The sequence below is a fragment of the Myotis daubentonii genome, chromosome 14 (assembly GCF_963259705.1).
Source record: "Myotis daubentonii chromosome 14, mMyoDau2.1, whole genome shotgun sequence".
NCBI classification, from domain to species: domain Eukaryota; kingdom Metazoa; phylum Chordata; class Mammalia; order Chiroptera; family Vespertilionidae; genus Myotis; species Myotis daubentonii.
The window spans coordinates 52,953,446-52,979,190 of record NC_081853.1 but is presented as its reverse complement, the minus strand read 5'-3'; the positions used below and the strand labels follow the sequence as shown (position 1 = coordinate 52,979,190).

The 25,745-nt window shown below is 45.4% G+C and overlaps 2 protein-coding genes across 5 annotated transcripts in view; both read right to left on the bottom strand.

Moving 5' to 3' along the window:
* Positions 1-4,166: 4,166 nt before the first annotated feature.
* Positions 4,167-6,936, bottom strand: EIF1B (eukaryotic translation initiation factor 1B). The gene is made up of 4 exons (XM_059664466.1): positions 6,654-6,936; positions 5,352-5,515; positions 4,840-4,941; positions 4,167-4,579 (listed from the first exon to the last, which is right to left on the bottom strand). Exons 1-4 carry the CDS (start codon positions 6,682-6,684, stop codon positions 4,535-4,537), a joined length of 342 nt encoding a protein of 113 aa, XP_059520449.1. The 5' UTR covers positions 6,685-6,936; the 3' UTR covers positions 4,167-4,534.
* A 10,487-nt stretch (positions 6,937-17,423) lies between these two features.
* The window catches only part of MYRIP (myosin VIIA and Rab interacting protein), a 163,296-nt gene continuing 154,974 nt past the window's right edge, over positions 17,424-25,745 (bottom strand). For all 4 annotated transcript variants that reach the window (XM_059664462.1, XM_059664461.1, XM_059664465.1 and 1 more), the window contains 4 exons: positions 25,191-25,295; positions 25,037-25,097; positions 23,157-23,263; positions 17,424-19,317 (listed from right to left, as the gene is read on the bottom strand). In XM_059664462.1, coding sequence (XP_059520445.1) covers positions 19,285-19,317; positions 23,157-23,263; positions 25,037-25,097; positions 25,191-25,295 — 306 coding nt within the window. In that variant the 3' untranslated portion in view covers positions 17,424-19,284. The remainder of the gene's footprint in view (positions 19,318-23,156; positions 23,264-25,036; positions 25,098-25,190; positions 25,296-25,745) is intronic.

Sequence of the window (25,745 nt, the reverse complement as noted above, 5' to 3'; positions counted from 1 at the left end):
AATTAAACCTGTCAGCAGGTGCTTTAATTGCCTGTAACAATTTAAAACCTCCCATAATTCACCCTGAACTGCCAGGAGCGAGCTAGTTTTTCAAATGGCCACAAGAGGGGGTGAAAGGACTACATACTTGCCTAAGCACCCACTGCCCCCTTTTAACTCCCTACTTAATATATCATTTTTTGGGTACCCGATGCTGTTTCATTTCAACAAACTCGGTGTATCAAGTAAGTTGCGAGTAGTTCCCATGGTCCAATCTAACAAGTCCATGGCAATAAGCACTCAGAGTGGACTTGTGGATGTCTCCCCCACAGAACTCGTCATGGCTGACATGGGTTAAAGTACTGATTCTATCTCTGCTCTCCAGACTGCACGCTGTTCCTTGCTCAATGGACCGGGGAGCAGGGTCTTGGGGTCCTGACAAGAGTGGGTGAGGGACACATGGAGACGAACCCCAGGTTTACAGCCAGCCTTTGGTAGGCCCAGAGACCCTTTGAAACCCTCCAGGCTGCAGCTGCAGCAGTGTGGGGGCCCGCCCAGGTCACTTAGATTCCCTGTAGGGGATTTTGGCTTTGAACTTTGTGCCTTGAATGAATGGGGCCTCTCTCTAAGTAATTGCTTTTTGCATGAGAAAAAGTCTGTAGGTTGTGCATGAAGTTTGAGATGAAGGCACTACGGAGATTCAGATAAGGCCCTCAGTTTTTTGGGAAAACAGCTACAGACACAGCAGATGCACTGTTCCTCCTGCTCTGTTCAAAACCAGACTGAAGAGCTAACAGGTGAGACACCAGACCCACACTGGCACCACATGGCCAAGGCAGAGGTTAAATTGCCATTTAACTCCTCCATACAGGTCAGGGAATCCCCACGGGCCATGTCCCCCAGCACAGTTATGCCCAGTTTGGCATCCCCTCCTCTACGGCACTAACTCCACTCTGAATGGTGTTCCAGGAGTGAAGAAATACAACCATTCCTCCAATATATGACTTCTTTCTCCGAGCTCCCGTTATCCAGGTAAAAAGGGAGTTAAAAGTTGGCATGGCTGTGTGAAAGGAGCCGTCAATGCGGAGGGCCCAACATGGTTTTGCTCCTGAATTCTGATTCACTTGGTCCCAGACTAGCAGTGTGGCCTGGCTACCGCCTGCATGTCAGGTGAGGGCAGCTGGGTGCAGTCCACGGCAAGTGAGGATTCCCTTGGTTTTAGCCACAGCAGAGCCACGCCTCCCTCATTCCTTCCCACGCGAAGCCTGGCTTGGCACAGGAAATCCTCCCAGGACCAATGAAACAGGTCCGTGTGGGCGACTTAATGAGGTTGGTTTTTCCTGAGGTGTAACTACCCATTTCTTTATATGGAGCCCAACTGCTGACAGGTGGCAGAGAGATGTGTTACCATTCTGCTTTCCGCAAGTCATTTTGGTTCACTCCCCTCCTGATTGGGACTAGAACTATTCCTTCCGCATGATCACATCCAGCCCATTGCTAGGATGGTTCAGAGAACAGCATCTCCTGAGTAGAGCAGGCTGCTGCCCCAGGCTTTCCTGGGCGGGAGAGGGGCAGGATTGAGGGGCACAGGACATCCTTGCCAGTAGCTCTTTACACTAGGCTGTGCCTCAATCAAACACCAATTTCCTAATGGCTTTGCCAAGACTTCTGCCAAGTCTATAATTTCAGGGACAAGTCTTCTTGTCCTCCACTTGGCATTTTTCGTTTTGCACTTGAATGTACAGATCCCTAAAGGAACTGCAGATCAAAAGCTCCCCACCCTGCAGGCACAGGGAGATACCCAATCTGGGTAGTTATTTTTGCTGCATTGGTTAAGTCTGTTTCCCCTCCCATTGCACAATGCTGCCTAGCCCTTTGCCCCTGAAACCAAGAACAGTCAGCCCTGCTTCCATGCTTAGGTACCGCTGAGGCTCCCAGTCAGCTTTCCCACACAAGGGGAATAGTCCAACTTTATCCTTTGACTTGTTTCAGTGAAAGTGCAGAAACCTGTATTCTTTTTTTTTTTTTTTAATATATTTTATTGATTTTTTACAGAGAGGAAGGGAGAGGGATAGAGAGTTAGAAACATCGATCAGCTGCCTCCTGCACATCTCCTACTGGGGATGTGCCCGCAACCCAGGTACATGCCCTTGACCGGAATCGAACCCGGGACCTTTCAGTCCGCAGGCCGACGCTCCATCCACTGAGCCAAACCAGCTTCGGTGAAACCTGTATTCTTTACTACATCCTGTTTTCGCTGCACTGCATAAAGTCAGGAAAGGAAAGGGCACATACCCAGTTCTTGCTCTAAGGACTGGGACTGCCCTACAGGTGAGAAGTCCAATTGGGTGTCTGGGCTCACAGGCTGAAGGATCAGGAGTGGCGCTCCTCACAGAACCCAGCTCTGCGCAGGCTCGGATCCATCCAATGTGGTGGGCTGGCATATGGAGACCAAGAACCTACGTGTGGGGGCCAAGGTGAAGGGTCCTCTCCTCCCACCCGAGGCTTCCGCTGTCACTCTACCCACTTTGTTCAACACTCGTCTCAGCAGACCATTCAGTGTGGGTTAAAGTTCTCTCCAGACTGCACGCTGTTCCTTGCACAACACTCTAATTTCATGTTCGTGTATGTTTCTGCCGTATCATTTTCATAAACTATTTCTATAGCACCTCTACAACTGAAATCATTACAAAATGGTGCAGGCAGCAAAGTGAGGATTTCTCAATCATTCTCCCAAATCTCTCGATCTTCTTAGTCAAAATATATTAATGTTTTTCAGAAAGGAACTTATCAAATTCAGCACTCTACTTTGGTGTACTCAATAGTCCCAGTCTCTCTTGATTGGAGGTAAGATGGGATAGAAAATAACAAGACCTACTTCCTTAAGTGTCTGTAAAACACCCTCCTGCCTAAAGCAGAATCATCAAATTAGGGGCATCAGCTGGTACAGAATGTGACAGACATTCTTTCCACCATCATCATTCCACTGCATAAAGCTCAAAAGTATACACTTGTGGATGCATTTCTTTGTCTTCACTAAGTGGTTTTAATGACTGAGCAAATAATTACAGTGGGGCCTTGACTTACGAGTTTTTCGAGATACGAGCCGTCTCTCGGCTGATTTTTTGCTTTGAGTTGCGAGCTAAAATTCGGGTTACGAGCCAGCTTCAGATACCCCACCGCTAGTTGGCGCACCGAACGTCACAGTGAACACCACAATATCAGCCCAGCATCACGTGTCTCACTCGTTCACTTTATGATTTGACATAAGAGTAATTTGAGTTACGAGCTCCATCACGGAGCGAATTAAACTCGTAAGTCAAGGGCCACTGTACTACTCAATCAGAAGCAAAAGTTTGAAACTCAAGATAAGCTGCAGAAATCTCACGATTAAGAACTGCAAATCTTATTATTTCTTGTACCACTCCAGCTCCCATGTGTTATCGCACGTGGCTTTCACTTCCTTCGGCGAAACACACCAAAACCATGATGCAGTGAATACGGCTTTTCGGGCTGGAAGCCCTGGGCTGGCACCCCAACACTGGCACTTTCTGGCACTCAAGGGAAGTTAACCTGAACCCAGTGTCTTCCAGCTCTAAGGTGGTATCACTATCACCCACACTTGCAGGGCAGTGCCTGTGACTACACTTACTTATGTCATAAGCCTACTATATTACCTGGCATGTGGGGATACTTATGGTGGCAGTGCAGTAACATAACCATAAAAAACATCTAAAGAATCCCATGTGCTAATACCTTTGTTTAAATTATACTTCACATATTGTTTTTCTTATTCCTCACCCAAGAATCTGTTTTTACGGAGAGAAGAAAGGAGAGAGAAAAACATCAATGGGTTGCCTCCCGTACGGAACCTCGGTATGTGATGTGCCCTAACCTCCAAACCACTTTTTGGGACGATGCTCCAATCACCTGAGCCACCCGGCCCAGGGCTACTTCACATTAGCTTTTCAAGATTTAACACTATATTCTGGCAGATTCTTTCCCCTTATTTCTATTCTTATTTTTAAGTCAGTAAATGAAGAACACAAGGTACATATAACAAATGTTATCTTCTCACTTTGGTTTTAACAGAAGCTGAAGCTAATTAGAATACTTACAGAATGACAACACCAATTATGAAAGACAAAATATATGTGCATCTCGTTTAGATCTGAGACCCTAACTGCTCACAGAAGAATTCATAGATTTTATTGTTAAGCTGCAACATACATGGTTTAATACAACAAAAAACATTTATCAAGTGAAAAGTAATAAACTGAACAATAAACAAATAAACACTCAAAACAAAATATTTTCCATTGGAAACATGTTAAGATGAATACGGGGTTTCTTTACCATCTTACTGCAATTTTCTTATGTGTTACTAGCCTACATACCCCATGTTTTCTGTAATCATGCAGATGATGTGAATGGAAGTTTGAATGATTAAATAAATGAAAAGTCCGTTTACTGCAGAGAATCATTTCACAAGGCAGCCAAACTGGATTTAGAGAATAAAATTATTCAAGAAATTCTCCATGTATTTAGGTTCATTTTAGAATCCATGAACCTTAAGCTGTTCCTCCTTGACAATGCCAACCTGCAAAATAAAACTTAATTTAGCAGAATCACGCTAAGGACTTATATCAATTCACCCCTAAGAAAACATGGAGCAGCCATTAAGAAGCAGCATTGCTAATAGCTTATCACATTTTTTTTGGTGGCACCAACTGTTAACAACAAACAGTTCCAGTCACATGAGTACCCTGACATGCCACAAAACACCGTGTAGAAGCAGGGGCGATCCAGCCATTCCAATGACAAAGCCATCGCAAGGGTGTACACAAAGCACCCACTCACCTCCAAGAGAAACTGGCAAATGTTTTTCCTCTGGTCCCCTTGAAGCTGAATAACCTCTCCGTACTCGGGGTGCTCAATCACAGTACCATTGCAGGCAAATTTCTGGAGAAGAATATACATGTCCAACAGAACTGAGTCAAACACTGAGGTTTTATTTTCGCCGTATGACTAAAATCAACTACTCTGTAGCCTTGACTATGTTCATGAAACAAGTCTGTCTCCTCTAACCCCCAACCCCCAACACTCCCAAGGTAATTTGAAATGAACCGGCAGGTCACATAATAAAGGCAATGATGTTACTTGGACCATCAAGAACTACACTGTGTCGCCTGTTGCTAGAAGACAGCGTCAATCTTAGGTTAAGACGGGAGCCCAGACATAAACACCTGAGTGTTAAGTGGGAGAATGAATACGGCCTTCCTGGACCCGCACTGCTTAGCTGTGAACCCTCATCCAATGCAGAGGTGCGCATCCGTGACCCCGCTTTAACCTCTCCTCCCTAACACCTGTACCTTTTTGAAAGCTTTCACAAGTTTCTTTTTGTCATAATCATCTGCAATGCCCTGGACAGTGGTCAGCGTCTTCCTGCCGTTCCGTTGCTGGATTCTTATATGAATGTAATCCTCAGTCCCTGCCGGGAGTAAGTCGTCACCCTTAGTTGCATCAGCAAAGGGGTCTGCAAAAGAGAGACAACAACAGTCAAAAGCAGGAAATACCGTTTAGTCGTTAGTTTTCCATGTCTAGGGTGGGCTGCAGTCTAGACAGCCAGCAGAGAAGGTTCTAGTGTCCCCCCTCTTTCCGCGGATGGGAATGGGGGTGGGGGGGGCGGGGCATAAATAAAACCTCCCAGGTGCTCCCGCAAAAGGAGAACGCTTTGCACGGGCACGGCCATGGCTGTCCCGGCTGAAAGATGTTCTAGGGAGACAGCGTCACCGCTGAGCACGGCCCGCTAACGAGACAAGCAATGTTAAGCCCTTATTTTATAGCCGCCATAAATAATGTGCTGTGCCCTGACCGGCTTGGCTCAGAGGATGGAGCGTCGGCCTGCGGACTCAGGGGTCCCAGGTTCGATCCCGGTCAAGGGCATGCACCTGGGTTGCGGGCACTTCCCCAGTAGGGGGCGTGCAGGAGGCAGCTGGTCCATGCTTCTCTCCCATGGATGTTTCTAACTCTCTATCCCTCTCCCTTTCTCTCCGTCAAAAAAAAAAAAAAAATCAATAAAACATATATTTTTTAAAAAATGTGCGTCACCGCGATGACATTCTGCTGACAACAGAAACATTCAAGCCCCCCAATCATGTCACCGTGAAGGTGCCGTGCAAAAAGGAACAACAAAAAAACGCACCCATGTACACACGTGTGTGTGTGTGTGTGTGTGTGTGTGTGTGTGTGTGTGCAGAGATCGAGGGGCGTCATTTGACAAACGACTCTCCCAGCGGAGGAAAGGGGGCCCCGGGGCCCCGCGGAGGCCGGTCTCCGCATCTTTCACTAAGTGCCCCGACACCTGCTCCCCGGCAGCTCCGCCCGCGAAGGGACGCCGACCCCGAGCGCCGCATCGCCCCAGCGAGCGGCGGGGTCGGCGAGGGGCCGGCGGCGGGCCGCGGGGATGGCAGGGGCCGCGCCGGGGGACGCGGAGCGGGGCCGGGGGCCGGTCGGCTCGGGGAGGGGTCGCGGGGGACCAGTCGCCATTTTCTGGGCGCCGAGACAAAGCCCCACTCGGGGTCCCGGAGGGCGGGGAGGGGGCCCGGGCAGGGGCGGCGGGGCGGCCGAGGGCGCGCGGGGGCCAGCGGGGGGCGGCGGCCAGCGGGTCTTACCGAAAGATTGGAGGTTCTGGATAGTGGACATGCGATACTAATGTGAGGCCGGTGAAGGGATAAAATTCCTGCGGGGCCCGCCCGGATCACCGTGTCAAGAGGCTGCAGGGGCGAGAAAACGGAAATCAAGAGATGCTTCGCCCCGGGGCTGGGATACGGCGGGAGCAGCGGCGGCGGCGGCGGCGGCGGAAGCCGGGAGGAGGCGGAGGAAGAGGCGGCGGCGACGGAGGCGAGGACGCGACAGAAGAGGCGGCGCTGCGGCTTCCCCGACAAAATGGCCGATGGAGACTATTTAGCCGAGCCCGCCGCCCCGCCCACGTGCTCGCCCGCGCCAGGAATTCTGGGACGTGTAGTTTCCCAGAGGCAGCCGCGCTCGGAAAGCCTGGGGCCGGTGGGCTTCCGGAACCGCAATTCCCAGCAGGGAGCTCGCGCCCAGCGCTGGTCCGCAGGACCAGGACGGTCCGGGTGGGTGGGAGCTGCCCTCCCTCCCCGCGGGGTTGGGCCGCCTCCCGGTCCCCTCGCGCGGGGGTTTTCAGACTCCTGCGTGCATCTCCTGGAAGGATGGATAAAACACAGAGTGAGACCCAGAGTTCGGGTTTCAGGCGGTCCGGGGTGTGACCCAAGAATCGGCGAATCTGGCGAGCTCCCGGGGTCAGGACGGGCCGGGCGAACACACCGGAAAGCCCGCCCGTGGGTGTGAGCACAGAGCTGTGAACCCGACAGGTGCCTGATCGGGACTGAAGGGCGCTCCCCGAGAGGCTCGCTGGTGCAGAGTCGGGTCCCAGAGACTGGCAAGCTGCGCACAGAAAACACGCCCGGGACTTGGGGAATGGGCTCACCGCAGCGGGCCTCCGCGGGGCTCAGTGGTTGGCTTTCTGGAAGCGAGGAGATAGACTAAAAATTAGGGGTCCTTAACCTTTTTTAAAAAATGCCATGACTGTCTTGTGAAGCCTCTGCACCCCTTCTCAGAATATGCTTTCAGTGCATGAAATAAAACATCTATTCTAGGGTTACCAAGGAAACCAATTATAGTGAACCTAAAAGCAATACATGGGTAACATAGCGTTGTTTCTTTATCATTGCATTAACAAGATCCAGCAGTAGGTCTGACTACTAGAATTTCAAAAGGTGATAACATATTTTGAGATTTCTGCAACAGCAGAAACAGAAGTATACCTGTGACCTCTATTGGGGCAAAGTGACAGGTCCTTCTAATACTACTGTGCTGTCCCCAGCATTCCTAATGAAGGAAATACTACACTTGGCTTAGAAGTTAGTGACAATGGAGGTGTAGTCCTTTTTCCTGTCCAGTTTTAGGAGTTCTCCCCCTTTTCCCCAACCCCCACAATTTATCCATGGACAAGTATCTGCAGACCCCAGGTGTAGAATATCTGGATTTAATAATCTGTTGTAATTAAAGCTGGTGATAGGTACCATCTAGTGCTTACTACGTGCCTGTTGTAAGGTTTACATACAATATTATTAATCTAGAGCCATTCTACGATGTAGTTATTACTCTCTTTAACAGATGCAGAAATGGGGGCTTTTGTAGGTTACATAATTTGCCTTAAAAAAAATCAAATTCTTAACTCTGAGGAATCCAACTACATTTTTGGTCCTCTAGTCCTGATTTAAAATGAATAACACATTTATATCCAAACTACAGTGTGAAGTTTTAGAGCTGGTTCCAAAACAAGGAGAATTAGAAGACTTAAAACCTCGTATTTCTAGTTCTGAATGGTACCAGTCTAGTTTAAGGTGATGATATTTGGCCTTATTCCAGAAGAAAGTTTAGATCACTAGCAGAGCACAGTAGTATGGACTAAAGGAATCAGGGAAGATTATTTAAAAAAAGTAGAATAGTTGAAAAATAAAAGCTCCCAGTGCTACAGATAGACCCCCCAAACTGGCTTTTACTGTCTTAAAGGCTAAGAGAGAGACACACAGAGAGAAATGAGCTAGAAAATCCCTGTGTCTACAGGGTGAGGACATACCAGTTGTGCAGGAGGAGTGACTTTGCCCGGCCCTGAGCCACAGGAGATATGTTTCTGGGGCCCTCATAAAGGGGACACTGTGATGTATTGCACAGCATCCCAGCAGTTTGCCTACATGAGGACAATGGTGGGTTTTGTGTAGCTGTTTCTGGTACCTGCTAGTCATGAGGACATGCTATCCAGTGAGGGCCTTGGGTCCTCCTTCATCCATAGTTTGCCGTCTTCCCCGCCACTCCCCCCCCGCCCCCCACCCTCTGCTCGCCCCCGACATACAAAATGGGAAGAGCCTCTAGGGTAGCAGTTCTCAACCTGTGGGTCGCGACCCCTTTGTGGGACGAACAACCTTTTCACAGGGGTCGCCTAAGACCATCGGAAAACACGTATATAATTACATATTGTTTTTGTGATTAATCACTATGCTTTAATTATGTTCAATTTGTAACAATGAAATTGGGGGTCACCACAACCCTGTATTAAAGGGTCTTGGCATCAGGTAGGTTGTGAACCACTGCTCTAGGGTCTTTTTACTGCCTCAGTGAGATTCACAGAGCTTATTAGTTACATTTATTTGTTACATTTTCAAATAATATACTGTAATGATATTTTTTTCAGAAAACTGAAAACTTTTCAGGTGAAATATCTGTAAATTGAAAGCAATAGGTCCAATCTGTTTTTATTCTGAAAAAGTACAATAAGTATACTATATTTCTAAACCTTTTAGACACTCTGTAGTGTTCAGGTCCGTTAGAAGTCAGTGAAAATCTTGAATTATCATGCTTGGTTGTTATATTAGCAATGTGTGACATAAATGAAATGCTTGAAACGTTACGTATATGATAAGAAGGGTTTAATTCCTTATCATTGAATGTGGAATCTGTTACAGCATTATCTATATTCATTATCTCATTATCTATATTCACGTAGGTCAAAAGTAAAATCATGTCCCTGGAAACCTCCTTAACTACAGAGAATTGTTCACCAGCCAGGAGCTGAGGAACCCTCCACACCCCAGGTTCTTAACACATCAAAGTAACAGGCCTTTACAACAGAAATATAAGCAGGACCGCGCCTGGGAGTTGCCTTTTAGTCGGCAAGGTCAGAAGGGAAATGGAGACTTGGTGATCTTGAGTAGAGGAGGCGGAGACCTAGCATCTCTCAGACGGAGGCTATGAGCCCCCTGGACGGCATGGGAAAGAAAGGAATCAAGAGTCATGAGCCAGCTAACTTCCAGAAAGCTCTTCGAAAAGGGATACGTATTGTTTCCCTTTGGGAAGCCATAGTAAAATTTTATTGAGGTTTAACTTCTAGTTACAGACAGGATACTCTACCACATTGTGAAGAGATGGTCCCCCCCCTTCCCTAATATATCGACACATTAAAGGACATCAGCTCTATGGTCATCTCAATAAGAAGAAAAAAAATTGATTTTGATCACCTGATTCTATGCTCCAAGAATACCCCTCCCCCGTTTTTTCCCAGTGAGGGAAGGGCAGAAGACCACAGTGTGGGGGTGAAAGCTGGGTGTTATTTGATTTCCTAGAACTTTCTGGAAGTGGGGTGATACAGGAGAGTGTTGCTTCTTATTTCAAGGGTAGGCCATTGACCTTTCCGAATCTCAAATTTTTATGCTGATACTTTCAGTGTAATAATAACTTCCCTGAATTCTTTTCTTAGCTCACTTTAATATAAAAGCTACTTAATCGATTCTATTACTCTTTGAACTGAGCCACCAGCTATTGTATAGGTTGAGGATAACCGTGTCACAGTCCGCCCACCACTGTACGTCATCCCAGGCCAACCACGCATGACCTTACATTACAGGGCTGCCAGAGCTCTGGGAACAGCCACATCCAGAAGCAGATCAATGGCACCGCATCTTCATAAAATCCCATTTAATTGCTATCCTCCTCTTCGTGTTCTGTCAGTTTCTTAGGCCACAGGCTCTACATTTTCACGACTTAAGTTTAATCTTACTTTATTGTAAACATGGTCTGTATTGAATGGATTTATAATGTTCGTAAAACAACCTCACCCAAGATCTTGTTTCTTGTTTGGCAGGAGTGTATCTCATGTAAGCAAACAATAGAGAAATACTCACGGGGGCGAAGAGTTACAGCTCGTACAGCGTGCGTGCCGAGTACCGGGTCAGGGCTCAGTTTCCATGCACTGACTCTCTGTTCTTCAGCCAGCCTCGTCCTAAACTCGGGAACACAGACCTCAGACGGGCAGTCAGCTCCGTACCGCCCTTCCTCTGGGGTTGTTCTCTCTACGCTGGTGATTTCATACATTTTCTCTTCTCAAATCCCAGTTCCTTCCCCTGTGTTCATCCTCGGCTGATGACCTTGCTCACACTGAATGAGAACATTGAAGTGATCAGGTGGGGCAAACCTCACCCAGACACCAAATTCCATTTGTACCACTGTCCTTGCCTTGTTGTTAAAATAGATGAATTATCCCAGTTTTCTTCTGCTGCTCTCTCAAGGAAGTTGCATTAATAATCTCTCAATCTCTCTCTCTCTCTCTCTCTCTCTCTCTCTCTCGGCATCCACCAGGGTGCAACTATTCTCTAGAATCTTTCATTTTAAAAGGACAAAAACCAAAGCTTCCCTTGGTCTTATAGCCTTTCCTTGCTAGGACCCATTCCTCCCCAGCCCTCCAAGCAAGTCTCTGTCTCCCTGCTATGCCGAGGCCATTCATGTCAAGGTTCCTTGACCTGTCTCTTGCCAACCCAGTGCCACTCTCTGTTCTTATCTTACCAGACCCCCCACGCAGCACTTCACGAAGCGAACTACTCCCCTCTTCTCTTGGCTTCGATGACGTCACACTCTCTTGGCCTTTTTCCATGTCATTGATCACACTATTTCCAATTCTTTGCCGGCTCCTCGTCTACTCACTCTGTGCCAATGCAGTGTTTTAAATAGGAGGGAAATCGGGGCACAGCGGTGGCCTGGAAGCCAACGGAAGGAAGTAGGCGCTCCAGGGGCTGGGTTAGCAGTGGCTGGTAGACAGCAGCAGGAGATAGTTCTGTTCAGAGTTGCACTCAGTGGCATCATGGTGTCGGCATGAGGGGACAGAGCCGAAACAGAGGGGACAGTTTTCAAACATTCATGAGATCAGGGAGGGTCTCAGCTCATTTCTACTGGGGTTACATGGTTGCAATAAGCTATGAGCAAAAGGAAATGCATTAGAATTTCTCCTTAAGCTAAAACGAACAAACAAACAAAAAAAAACAGAGAGGAAGTTATTCTTCACCAAACGCATCTTTGAGAAATGGGTAGGACAAGGAGACTGTAAGAAAACCAATTTAAAATATGTTTTCAATTACAGTTGACATGCAATATTAGTGTTTTAGGTGTACAACACAGTAATAAAACATTAAATAAAATTTTTAAAAAGTCTACTCTTGAATTCAGCTCACCTTAATTCCCTTTGAGGAGTAGGCCTCTTTAATAATAATAATGCTCCTTAATCAAAACATCTGAGAATTTGTAGAGCTGTCGGTAACAGAACAGAATTTGGAGGGCCATGTCGTTGCTTCTTGGAGTAAAATTCCACAATTAAAAATAAAGGACCCCACGCGACATAACAGGTAATATCCACAATAGCATTTTTCATGGTAACTTCAGAAAGGGATTCCATGTGGTGTGTTGTTGTTTAAAAAAAAAAATAGATGATAAAGAGTGCAGACCTTCCCCCTCTTAGAAACAGTTGTGTATTTGTTAAAACAACCCAGTCACGAAAACCAAATCTGGCTTTTCAAAGTAAACACATCATTTTCGATGTAATTGCTGTAATTAGCCTGTGGGAACATCACTGGCCATTAGCAGAAAAAACAGATGGAATGAGGTTTGTCTTCATGCATGAGCTAGGATGTCATGCAAACACCGATTGTTAGCTATAACTCAGTCACCCTGTTGTACGGCCGGGATGCTGAGTTACAGATAACGGTGGAAATGTACAGCCAGACCCTAAATGACCTCTTTCAGTTACTCGGAATGAACATTGTAGGTGTCGTCCAGGGTAGCTCATTAACACGTGTGGAGATTGCAACATCAGTTCAAACAAAAATTTGAGCCAACTTCAGAGCAAAAGCAAGAGCTACTATTTCCCATATTGATGCTACTGTTTCAGCTAATGGAGCTGCCACTGCCCCAGCAGCCCTGGTGAGAAACCTGGGGGCCTTTTCACCCTCTCCTTCCCCCCCTCCCTTTCTGCTTGGCCTCCGTCTGCCGCCTACTGATGAGCACCTACCTGCAGCCTCACTATTGCCCTGGGCCTGGGTAGGGTCCTGGTTAGGAAGCAAGATAGTGTGAACTCTTAGGGGTTCGGAAGGGGAATGGGGCTGGCGTGCGTTCTTAAAAAGCACCGGGGGGGTTCTGATTCCCCCTCCCTCCCACATGGTGAAGGGCCTCAAGGTATAATATAGATGCTCAAGATCGAAGGGAATACAGTAACTTTCATAGCAGGGAGATTTTTCAAACCCCAAGTGAATCATCCCAGCAACATAAAGGAACAAAAGGGCACTTGAAGGAGACATGAGACAACCTGAAAGGCAGCAGGACAAGCCAGAGATGTGGATTTGAGACCTTCAATACAGATCTTTGACCGCCACCTCCGCCTGTCTCTGGGCAATACGACTCTGCCCAGGTCTGACTATGTATCCTTCTCTGAAGGTGATGCCAACATGATTAATTCTGTGTCTTGTCTCCCTTCCTAGACTGGCTTGACATAACCACAGCCTAGAGTAGGGGTGGGCAAACTTTTTGACTCGAGGGCCATAATGGGTTCTTAAACTGGACCGGAGGGCCAGAACAAAAGCATGGAGGGAGTGTTTGTGTGAACTAATATAAATTCAAAGTAAACATCATTACATAAAAGGGTACAGTCTTTTTTTTTTTTTTTTAGTTTTATTCATTTCAAACGGGCCGGATCCAGCCCACGGGCCGTAGTTTGCCCACGGCTGGCCTAGAGCCAGGTCACCATGGCCATCCAGGTGAACCAACTTTGTTTTAAGCACCTGCTCAGTTCCAGGCTCTGTGTGGGACACATGGAACTCTATCTTCAGGGAGCTTTCAGGTCAGTGTGGGAGGACATGTGACACGTGAGTGTACTGCAGGGGACGGCTCAGCGGGGGTCTCCCCAGAGCAGATTGTGGGTTAGCACTGTGGGTAACCGGGCCTCAATTCTGCAGGGGACTTTCAGAGGGACCGCACTGAACCTCTCTGCTCACAGTGTGGCCAGCAGCACTGGCATCAGCCGGGAGCTTGTCAGAAATGCCACATCCGGGGCCCCATCCCAGCCCTGCTGAATCAGAATTTGCACATTACAGTTTGAGAGGCATGGCCTTACATCTTTCATCTTTATCAAACATGATAGCTTTGATACAAAACAAATTTTTCTACATTTTAGGACTTGACCCCAACAAACTGGATCCATCTGGATAACTTCTTTGAGGTTTCCAATGTTTGAAGTGGACATTAAAGTCTTCCAGGCCTTAGAAAGCTCTTTAAAATGCAACTCTACTTACCTGCATTTTATCATCATTGTAACTCGGTTGCAGAGACAGAAGGCTCACGCAACCAACTGTTCTGTCAAATGCAAATTTTGTATGGGAAATACTTCTGGGAGAAAATAGAGCGGCCGTCATGCGAGAAGTTATTTTTAAAGGACTATACCAAATGGCTCCTGTACTTGAAAGTTTTATCAAAAATTTCAATGAATAGAGGAACCTTTGTGGAAGATCAACACAAGCACACATTGAAATAGATAGATGCCCTCCTCAAAATGTAACCTAAGTTTCATATGTAAATTATGAAACAGCAAAAATAAGTAGCTCAATGTTTGTTTATATGCACCCTTGATATTGACATGTGGGTTTACTTTTGATACTCATCTTCATTTCATCGCTAACACAAGGACTAAACTAAGGCGGTAAAACTAACTTTTCAGGTAGTATTGCTGCATAACAAACCACCCCAAATTTCGATGGTTTCATAAAGCAGTGATTTATTCTCGTTCATGTGTACAGGTTGGCTGAGGTGGCTCTGTCATCTCAGCTGGGCTCCCTGAGCTTGGCTGCAAGCTGCATCTTGAGCCTGGGTCTGTTCCTTGGACCCGTGGGCTCCCCATGGCATGTTCTCATGGTGAGGGGCAACATGTAAGTGGACAAACACAACTCCATCAACATATTTCAAGCCCCTTATGTCCCTCTTCTTCTAACATCTCATTAGCTAAAGCAAGTCACACGGCCAAGTCCAAACCACGGGTTGGAGCATACTATGGTCTGAAGGTTTGTGTCCCTCCGTAATTCATATGTTAAAATCTAATCCCTAAGGTGAGGCCTTTGGGAGGTGCTAGGTTGTGAGGGCTCCTCCCTCATGCTTGGGGTAAGTGTCCTATTAAAAGAGGCCCCAGAGAGATCCCTTGAGCTCTTCCACCATGCGAGGAAATGGGGTAGGTCGGCAGTCTGTGACAGGTTGTACCGATTCCAACCAGCACCCTAATCTTGGACTTGAGAACTGGGAGAAATAAATTTCTATTGTTCATAAACTGCCCAGTCTCTGGTATTTTGTTACAGCAGCCTGAACAGACTAAGACAAAGAAGGATGCTCTGCCAACTGTAAAGGCAGGTGGCACGGTCCAGCCCAACTTTAGTGGGGCGGGGTGGTGCACTCCTCCCAGAATTAGGGGGTTAGAGGGAGTGAATATTGGAAGGACAATAATCTTGTCTACTAACAATAGAAAAATTGGGGCACAGCAATTTGCATCCTAAGTCCTGGTGCTGATACTTAAGTGATTTTCTTTTCCTAAGAGAAAAGGAGGACACAAGCGTCGAGTATCTATAGTTACCAAACATTCCGCTGGGGGGTTTCTCATGTGCTATTTCATTCAACCTTTCACACCACCGTAAGGAAGGGATCTGTGACCTCACTGTACACATGAGGTGATTGGCCGCAGAGCTGGTAAGTAGAAAGTCTAAGAGTGGGGCCTAGTTTTTTTTTTTTTTTTCTGGCAGCTTCAATGCTTTGAATATTGGGTCACATTTTGTGTGTGTGTGTGTGTGTGTGTGTGTGTGTGTGTCATGGAAAATCAAGCACTTATTTCTTAGGGGAAAACATCATCTTTACACTGTTCCTTTTTACCCAGATGCAAGCAGAGCTGTATGTTTTTTAGCATAGCTCCAGTCACTCTTGATACTCAAATTGTTGGCTCAAATGGATTCTCCAGAATACTCAGGTGGTCCATACAGATGGGTTGCTCCGTGCATGCTTTTGGGGCCTCTGGGTTAGAGAGGCTGAATGCTCAGGTAACTTGAGGGCAACTAGTCCCTCTTTACTGTCTTGCTGTCTTATGGGGATGGGGATGTGGAGTGGGAAGATGGCGAAATCAGGAATTCTGGCCGGGAAATGCTGCCTGGAGAGGATTTCAGATGGGTCTACTGATACCGTCTTCCCCACTGCACCCATCTGAAATGCCCCGGCAACTTAAACGTGAGCCTGTTTGTTGGGAGTGTTTAGCAAACATTGTGCCAGGCACGCTAATGGCAGTGCAGAGAAAGATAGATTGAGGACAGGGGTTGATTGGATTTCTTCATGAATCTGTGTTTTTACAGGGGATTCTATGGGCTGCTTTATTATTTTTTAAATATATTTTATTGATTTTTTACAGAGAGGAAGGGAGAAGGAGAGGGATAGTTAGAAACATCGATGAAAGAAACATTGATTTAGCTGCTTCTTGCACACTCCCTACTGGGGATGTGCCCTTAACCAAGGTACATGCCCTTGACTGTGGACCCTTCAGTCCGCAGGCTGATGCTCTATCCACTGAGCCAAACCAGTCAGGGCTCTATGGACTGCTTTAACCCACCAGGCGGAGAAGGCTCTTGGCTTTTATAGTGTTTTCATTCACACGTTCATTCCAGGTTAGTGGAGGGTTCCTATTTTACGTGGGGATGGCCGGGGACAGTGTCTGGCTTCAGTGTTCTGGAGGGGCCAGACACAGAGGAGCAACAGCGGCCCTGAGCCTGTGCAGGACTCCAGCGGGGTTCCTGACCTGCTTCCCGCTCAGCTAGAGTCCCTGCAGAGACTGGCAGGGGCTTCTCCACGGACGCCCAGGCTTAGCACTCCTGACGTTTTGAGTTGGATGACCGTTGTTGTGGGGGACTGTCCTGTGCACTGTAGGATGTTTAGGAGCCTCCCTGGCCACCAGCCGCTGTATGACCACTCCATGATATGGCGATCAAAAATGTCCCCTCAGAGGCCCAATCACACTACCGCTCCTGTCTTCTCACTCCGATCCCCTGCTTGGAGAACTGCTGGTCTTACCTGGGTGTCACTCAGTAGAGGTGATTGCTGGGAATTCTGTTCTCAGGAGAACAAGCATGGAGAGGTGACTGGAAGGACTGGGGTACGAGGCAACCGTGACTTTGAACGTTGGCCCCTCTGGTGACTAACCATTGACTTCTTTCCCTAGCCCCTCTCCTCTCCCAGCCTTTCCTAACCGAAAAACAAACACACAAAAATCACATTCCTACCAACATTATTTTCATAAATGACTTTTACTTCTTTATCATTTCTCCTGACAGTAATTCTCGGCAATGTGCATATAGCGTGAAGGCAAGCATAACTTTCAGAGGTCATCACAGAAATGGTCCTGTCATCCTCATTTTCTCAAACCATTAAAATATTTTCATTTATAAAAATTAATCTAAATATAAATATTGACACTGAAGATCAAAATCACTTGATGACAAAATAATTCTTCTGGAACTATAACATATACTTATGGTTTTTAATAGTAAATTAAATCTTTGCACTTTTTTTGGCACAAGGAAACCTTTATAAAAATTCAAATGCCATAGAGCAGACTTCTTCTTTTCTTCTTCTTCTTCTTCTTCTTCTTCTTTTTTTTTTTTTTGCAAGGCTCACACAGTACACATTTTCGTCAAGGAAAACTGAATATTTTAACACTGTAACACAACAATAACTGCTTTTCATGCCTCCTAAAGAAAACGTTCTATTTGGAACCAGATCTTTTCTGTTGTGTTTTTCAAATTTGAATTTGTTTGCTTTGAACCATACCAACAGAGCAAAAGACCAAAGATTGACTTTATTTCCAAGGCATTATTTCTGTTGGAGGAGACATACACAGCATCAGCAAGAATAATTATTGGAAGATAGAGAGACCCCCATCAGGAATGCACCACAACACACATTTCAGCAGCAAGTCAGGTCTGGGGATGTGCCTACCAGCAAAAGAGCGTAGCCGTTGGAACAACAGAGAGGGAGGGAGGCTCTTCGGCGTGAGGCATTCTAACTAGGCTTCCAGGTGTGACTTCGCAAATTAACGTCCATGGCCCTCAGTCTCCACATATAAACAAAATGGCGGTACCCTTTGCATAGGGCTGCTCTAAGCATTAAAACGAGGATAATAAACATCAGTCACACTATTCCCTTGCCTCCCATCTTTGCCTTCTTCCTTAGATTCAGAATCTATCAGCAGAATGATCAATCGAGTGAAATTCCAGTTCCATTTGCTTTTATAAACACAGTCTACATAGTCATGCATTTGAGACCTGAAACAGAGTGAGTATCAACTCTGTGTCCATTAAATTCACAGTTTGTCCTGGAAGTTTTCTGGCTATTCCTTAACTATTTTTGTCTTTATGGTCATTTTACTACTTTGGCTGAATATTTATTGGGAAGTAAATTTTGGAGGACAACATTTTCTCATGTGGCTCTAGCCTGCGACAGTGCATTGAGCGACAGACACCTCATTTAGCGGCGGTCATCGCTAACCCACGTCACTGTCACGTTGGTTCTGGACAGTGCCCTAAAGTTAAGCCAGTGATGGGCTTTCTCAAGCCCCTCTCCACTCCAGAGTGGGGAAAGTCTCAGAAGTCCAAGGAAGAACCTAAATTCTCAATGAGCCATAGTTTCAAATGGGCCTGGGCGTGGCATGGGTGAGGCAGAGCTTTCTATTCTGTGGCTGGTGATCGCAAAGCAATGAGAATGACTGGTGGTGCGGCGGGCTGGGGGCCTAGCAGGGAGGAAGTGGCTAAAGGGAGACCTGCATCCTTGATGGGCGAGCACTCTCCAATTGTGACAGTCCCTCGTGCTCACACAGGGGCATTTTCATCTTTCCCCTTAGCATTTGCAAGATAAGATGCTTGTGAGAGATTAGTAAGAACTGATGATGAATTAAATGAAAATACCCATCTCCCTTCCCTCCGCCCCCACCCCCACCCCCACCCAACCATTTTTCTTTGGACAAATTGTTATGTCATTTTAGTTGAAGCAAAAGGATTAAAAAAAAAAAAAAGATCACAAAGACAACATACAGTAGCAAAGCAGACAGGGACATGATGCATTTTTGGACGTGGAACTCTACTGTCGGAAGCCAGCATCTCGGTTTTCTGTCCTGGCTTCTCCTGGGAGCCTAAGGCAGAGAGCGGGCAAGACCGCCATGCCGATGTCTGGGACCGCTCTCTGGGTGAGGTATCAGGACAGCCCTGCGCACCGTGGCTCCCCAGGCCCTCTCCTCAGGTGGAGATCCATATAGTATTCAATGGCTGTTGGGTCAAGGCACTGTCGTGTACGCCGGAGGCAGTGGGTCACTGGCAGTGGAGCTCCGTGGCGCTAATACATCACAGCGGATTCCAGAGTGGGCTCCTGAGGCAAGACAGGGAGCACACGGTCAGCCACGTGGCAGAAGGGAGGAGAGGCCTGGAAAACGACTGCTGCTTTTTTATGTCTCAATAGGTATTCATGCTCATTGACCGGTTACATTGTTCACAATATTTAAAAAGTGATGCATGTTTACCATGTGCATTTTAATCCACCTGAAATTTATTTGGGTATATGGACTCCTGAGGCAAGTTGGTGCCCTTCCCACTACCACCCCCTTGGCCAATCTCCCAAGCACATTAAAAAAAGAAAATCTATACTTTCCCTCCTAGTTCCTAAGCTTTAAAAAATTCACATAACACATTTTCTATGTGCCTGCACTGTATCTGAGCTTTCTCATCTATTCCATTCATCAGTAATTCCTTTATAGAAGCAATTTTCTACCATTATGCAGCAAGGATTTTTAAAACATGCAATCCCTGGATATTTAGTCAGGGGCACTGACCGCCCTTCCCTTAGATTGTCAAATAAAAAAAATGATAACAGCCAACACAACAATAGCCATCCAGTGTGACTTAATCAAAATTATACCTATTTTTTGGTCTGATTGGCAAAAAATATGTAATTTTGGTGTGCCGCAGAATTTGAGTAACTAGTTTATGTGTGCCCAGAGATGAAAAAGGTTGAAAATCGCTGCTTTACAGCTTTTAATTTGTTTGAAAATCTGGCAGGAAAATCACTTTAACTTTGCAAAATGCTTTTGTCTATTTTTTCTGATTTATTCCTACATAAACCTTAAAAAAGTCCCACTGAGATTTTTATGAGAATTGGATTAAACTATAAATTAATAGGAGAAATGACTTTTCTTATTCAATTATTTATGTGACTTATCAGTATCTCAATATTAAAGGTATCCTTGCATTCCTGTAAAATTTATCTGGTAATTTATTATTTAATGTTCTTCTGTGTCTAATTTGTTCATATTTTACTTAGTATGCATCATTTCTCTGAAGAAATACAATTAGTGTGTGGTTTGTGTATATCTCTGTATTTATGTCTATGTGAATGTGTGTGTGTGTGTGTGTGTGTGTGTGTGTGTGAACATGGAGCATGTGTACACACTCACCAGCCATGTTAGGCTTTGGTACTTGAGGTTATAGTAGCTTCACAACATATCTTTTAGTTTCTAATTTTTTTTGCTCTGAAACATTTTATATTGCATGGAAATTAACTGTTCCTTCAAAATTTATCAGCTAAATCACTTAGCCAGAGAATCTTTTTCTGAAGGTTTAATCAATTTAAAATTTTTATTTCTTTAATTATTTTTCACAAATATTCTGATTTTATTAGAATTATGACTTTAAAATTTATTAGCATTGATTTATATCACATTTATATATTTAAATTTTAAAATTTACATCTCTTTTATAGTTTTGTTTTTATTTTATTTATTTTTTTCTTGATTTGGTTTACAAAGAAATTCTATTTTATATTTTTCTAAAGCACAAACTCTTCAATTATAAATTTCTATAGTTCTCTGGTTTTAATTAATTGGTTTTTGCATTTATCGCATTTATCTTTGATGTCTAGAATTCAATGTCTATTTCATTAGTTTTGCTTCTCTAATAACAAAAAACATTTGATATAAATATGACTAGTATAGTTTTATACAGACCCCATTTGTTTTAATATATGTAATGTTTTCATTTTCTAAGTGCTCTGTGGATTTACTTTTCTCTTTAGTTCATAGTTCCTTGGAAATGTGTGTGTCAGAGTGTGCACATGTGCATGTTTGCATAAATGTATAGTTGTGTATGCTGTATAAATCAGAATAGGGTTTTTGTTTACTTTTACTTTTGTTCTAATTTTCTAGATTTGCCCTGTCCAATAGGGTAGCCACTAGCTACTTGTGGCTGTTTACATTTAGGTTAAAATTAAATGAAAATGTAAACATCAGTCCTTCCAAGGCAGTGGCCATATTTGGAGTGCTCATAGCCACATGCGGCTACCACATGTGGCCTTTCCATTATTTTAGAAAGTTCTATTCAACAGTGTACTGTTCTAGGTTATTTTTGTCATTGGTGTCACAGAAGGTAGTTTTATACTGTCTACTTTTTGGAATTCATTGAGATTTTCTTTGTAGCTGGTATAAAATCAGTTTTTATAAACGGCCCATCGATGGTTGGAAAGAAAGTGAACCTTCTATAAAGTACACAGTTAAGTAAATATCCTAATTACGGGAATTTTAAAGTCACCAACCATGGCATAATAAATTGTTTTGCTCTATTGTTTGCCAAAGCAAGGAAGGCTCATGAGTTGACTTATTTCACCAAAATTAAAACACCTTCCCTTTTTGTTTTTTCTCTGTAAATGCTTCTTGTCGTAAATTCTACTTTGCTTGAAAGTAGTATTTCCATTTTTGTTTGCATTTCTTTAGTAAATATTGTCCATGTTTTCATTTTTAACCTCTCTGTTATTTAAAGGTAATTTATTTTAAAAAAATAATTTATTGCCTTGACCGGTTTGGCTCAGTGGATAGAGTGTCGGCCTGCGGACTCAAGGGTCCCAGGTTTGATTCCGGTCAAGGGCATGTACCTGGGTTGCAGGCACATCCCCAGTAGTGCAGGAGGCAGCTGATCGGTGTTTCTCTCTCATTGATGTTTCTAACCCTTTATCTCTCTCCCTTCTTCTCTGTTAAAAAATCAATAAAATATATTTTAAACAAAGAAATAAATAAATAACTTATTATAAAATTAACCCTTTGGGAATGAACAAATCAGTGGCGTTTCGTATGTTCACAGTGTGTGCCGCCACCACCTCTGTGTGGTTTCAAAAGCTTCCCTCGCTGTAAAGTAAAACCTCTCACCTACTGAGCAAGTGCTTCCTATTCCCCGTCCCTGCAGCCCCTAGCAACCACCGCTCTATGTTCTAGTTCCACGAAAGGTAATTTATTTTTAACCACCTGATTTATAACAGGTTCCTTCCCCAGCCCTAGTGGTCTGCCCTTTTAGTGTAATAATGAATCTTTTAGCTCTTCGAAGAAATGGCCAGGGGCAAGTTAATTGAACTTTGAAAGGTCAAGGGTAATGGCTGGCCCCCGAAGGAAAGGCAATAGCCTGCACCGGCCATGGCCACGTGGTGCTTCATAGGTGCAGTGGCTGTAATTCTAAAGGGCACGGCCAGCATCGCGCCGCGCCGTTACCAGTGCACTCCGGAGACAGGAGATGAGGAGGAAGAGGACGGGGAAGGGTGTGACTGGTGATGCATAAAAGGCCAAAGGTTATACTTGTCCTTGCTTTGGTCTTGTCACTCCAGACACTGTCTGCCCGTAGCATAATGGTACCACTGTGGCAGTTTAGCTGGGTCGTCAAAATTCCGAAGCATATGTGGGTGTTTAGGCAAATAATCTATGATTCCCCGAGCTCTATATGACCTCCAGGGTTTGTGCAAATTATCTTCTGTCCTTTTCTTTGCCTCATTTAGGGGCAGTTGCTGCCTTTTTTCAGGACCACAAGTGGCTAATGGGAAATTTAAGGAAGAGTGAGTATGGTTCAAAAACAGCATGAAAACTCCTGCACTGCACCTCAACCCGACCTTACATTCATGTGTCCACATTTCCATTTCTCTTATATCAAAATTGGTTCCTACAAGGAGGTGGTTATGCAGTTGAGGGGCTGTGTCCATCTATCAAAGAGGCTGGCAATGCCCGGCAGGGTGTTCGTCGCCTCTCTTAGCTCCCCGTCACCCCCACCGACAGGCCACGACACCATGCAGAAAGGATGGGTCTTGGGGCTCAACCAGGGAAGCCGCAGACAGAAGGGCTACAGAATGGAGGTGCCACCTCCAGTGAAAGAGGTGGGTGTTAAGACAGAGACGACATTTACCATCAAGTCCTTGGCGGTGCTTCTCCTGTTTGGCGAGGAGCCTTGGAGAATGAAGTTGCGGTTGAATGTTTTTGTGGTGGTCGCTGACGATACCGCCATTTTTTCAGCTGAAAGGAAACAAATGGGAATGTCACCCAGCGCTGGACCGACGGTTAAGGAAGAAAGACCAGGTGTCCAGACTGCCCAGGCTTGTGTTCTGGGCCTGGAATCTCATTCTGGTCCGCGGGTCTGACTGTGGCTTTATTTTGTGTTCATTTTTCACAGTGAACCAAATAGGGCGTCATTAGTAGCTTTCTGGGAAAAGGTAGCTTAGAGATCATCTAATATAGTTCATAAATTCTTATTTGCCATTTGGAAATACAAAATGCTCTAAAAAGTGCCTGTATTTATAACTTTGGAGCCAAAACTGTCTGATGGCAAAATGTAACTTGAATGGCCATGTGGCCCTTTAAAGTCCTTGTCCACCCCATTGAGTGTGAACATTCTCACGCCTTCTTGCCAGGATATTAATGACACCATGGCTGGGGGTACGGGGGTGGGAAGGCTGTTATAAATTATACAGTATATATATCATTACCTTTTTTTCCAATTACGGTTTACACTCAATATCATTCTGCATTAGTTTCAGACGTACAGCATGGCAGTCAGGAATTCATGTACGTCACAGAGTTCCCCCGATGCTGCAAGCACCCACCTGGCCCCACACATCGTTATCACGATATTATTGACTATATTCCCTAGGCCCGTGGTCAGCAAACTGCGGCTCGCGAGCCACATGCGGCTCTTTGGCCCCCTGAGTGTGGCTCTTCCTAAGCCTTAGGAGTACCCTAATTAAGTTAATAACAATGTACTACCTATATAGTTTAAGTTTAAAAAATTTGGCTCTCAAAAGAAATTTCAATCGCTGTACTGTTGATATTTGGCTCTGCTGACTAATGAGTTTGCTGACCACTGGCCTAGGCTGTGGTCCACATCTCTGTGACCTCTCTGTACCTACTAATGTGACTTGCTTAATCCCTTTACCTTCTCCATCCTGCCTTCCAAACCCCTCTCCCCTAATGTCCAAGAAATTCTGAAACACATATTGACCCAAGGCTTCCAAACAAGGTGTCATGGATCTATAATAAATTTTAATTGTAGAAGTTTTGGTGGACCACAAAGTAGGCATTCAATAACCGTCTAACAACGAATGGTGGAACCAAGACTTCAACATGTATCTGCTGACTTCCTACCGTTCTACTTTGTAGATCTAGGATTTCTGCTTTGGCACCATCATCGTCATCATGTGGCTCCTGAATCCAGAGAACTTGTTGAAAATGTCCAGGATAAGGGTGACACACCTGGCCTCGCTAGATTCCCTTCCAGGTTAGATGCTTTGGGTGCCCTGCCCACGTCTCCCTGACAGTCATATTCCAGTGCCTTCTGACACATCCTATGCAAGTGCTGCCACTCTCTGTTGCCCATGCACGAGGCAGGTCAGAAGTACCAGGAAGCTAATGCCCTGCAGGAGTAACCTTCAGCCAGTGATAGGTGGGAGCTGAAATACCCTTTGGGCAAGAAACTCTGAGGTGCAGTCAGCACCATCTCCCAGAAGTTCCCAGCAGTATTGAGTACCTTGTGTGGGCTTTCTTCTCTGAGTCATTTCCCTCTTCCCCACTAGTGCTTACTGCAGTCACCTCCCAGATAAACTACTTGCACTCATATCCTTGTCCCAGGGTCTGCTTCTTGGGGGATCCAAGTTGAGAAAGACCGTCCACAAGAGCAACTCCAGGTGAGAACCTGCCATTGGATCCGCTCCTCAAACCCAGATTTCTGAGTCACTCAAAGTGAGAGAGTCACGCTTAATCCGTTGGCTGCTTTGTGGTTTCCATTTAGCTCACCTCTCACCGGTGGGGCAGGCAGTTTCCTCCTCTGCTGTCTTGATGTGTCTATTGTTTGCACCTACAAACAGAACATAGCAGTCAACACACCTTCTCAAAGCCCGAAAACGTTACCTTCCACATTTTCCACAGAAGGAGCGCGGGACGAACGCACCTGGTTCCTTTGCTTCTGCTCCCGCTTCCTGGTGAGGTGCACGCACGGCGCTATGTTGAGTCCGGCAATGGTCAGGGCTGAGATCCGGCTCTCGATATCAGAAATCTTCATGTGGCAGAAAGACAGCATCAGTAGGAAGAAAGCACAGGTGGGGAGACTCTTTGTTTAAAGTGTTATAAATCGATAAAGAATAAATCTGCTTTGCTCTGGCCGGTGTGGCTCAGTTGATTGAGCATCAGCCCATGCACCGAGAGGTCGCCAGTTCAATCCCCAGTCAGGGCACATGCCCAGGTTGCAGGTTTGATCCCCAGTAGGGGGTGTGCAGGAGGCAGCCAATTGTTGTTTCTCTCCATCTCACCCCCCCTTTCTCTCTCTAATAAATAAAAACATTAAAAAAAAAGAACAAATCTGCTTTGATATATGCTCATTTATTCATTCAACTTCTACATCTACTGCTATAGTGAGAAAATAAAACACAGGCTATTCTTTGTAAGTTTAAAGTTCTAGTTGGTGGCTCAGGAGCATGTCAGCTACGTCAGAGTACCCCTCGGGATA

What these genes read in the sequence shown, in the direction of transcription:
- EIF1B (XM_059664466.1), bottom strand. Translation starts at nt 6,684, where the DNA reads ATGTCCACTATCCAGAACCTCCAATCTTTCG. An exon ending in TTGTGAAAGCTTTCAAAAAG is followed by an intron (nt 4,942 to 5,351) that starts GTACAGGTGTTA and finishes ATTCTTCTCCAG; the next exon opens with AAATTTGCCTGCAATGGTAC. An exon ending in TTTGCCAGTTTCTCTTGGAG is followed by an intron (nt 4,580 to 4,839) that starts GTGAGTGGGTGC and finishes TTTATTTTGCAG; the next exon opens with GTTGGCATTGTCAAGGAGGA.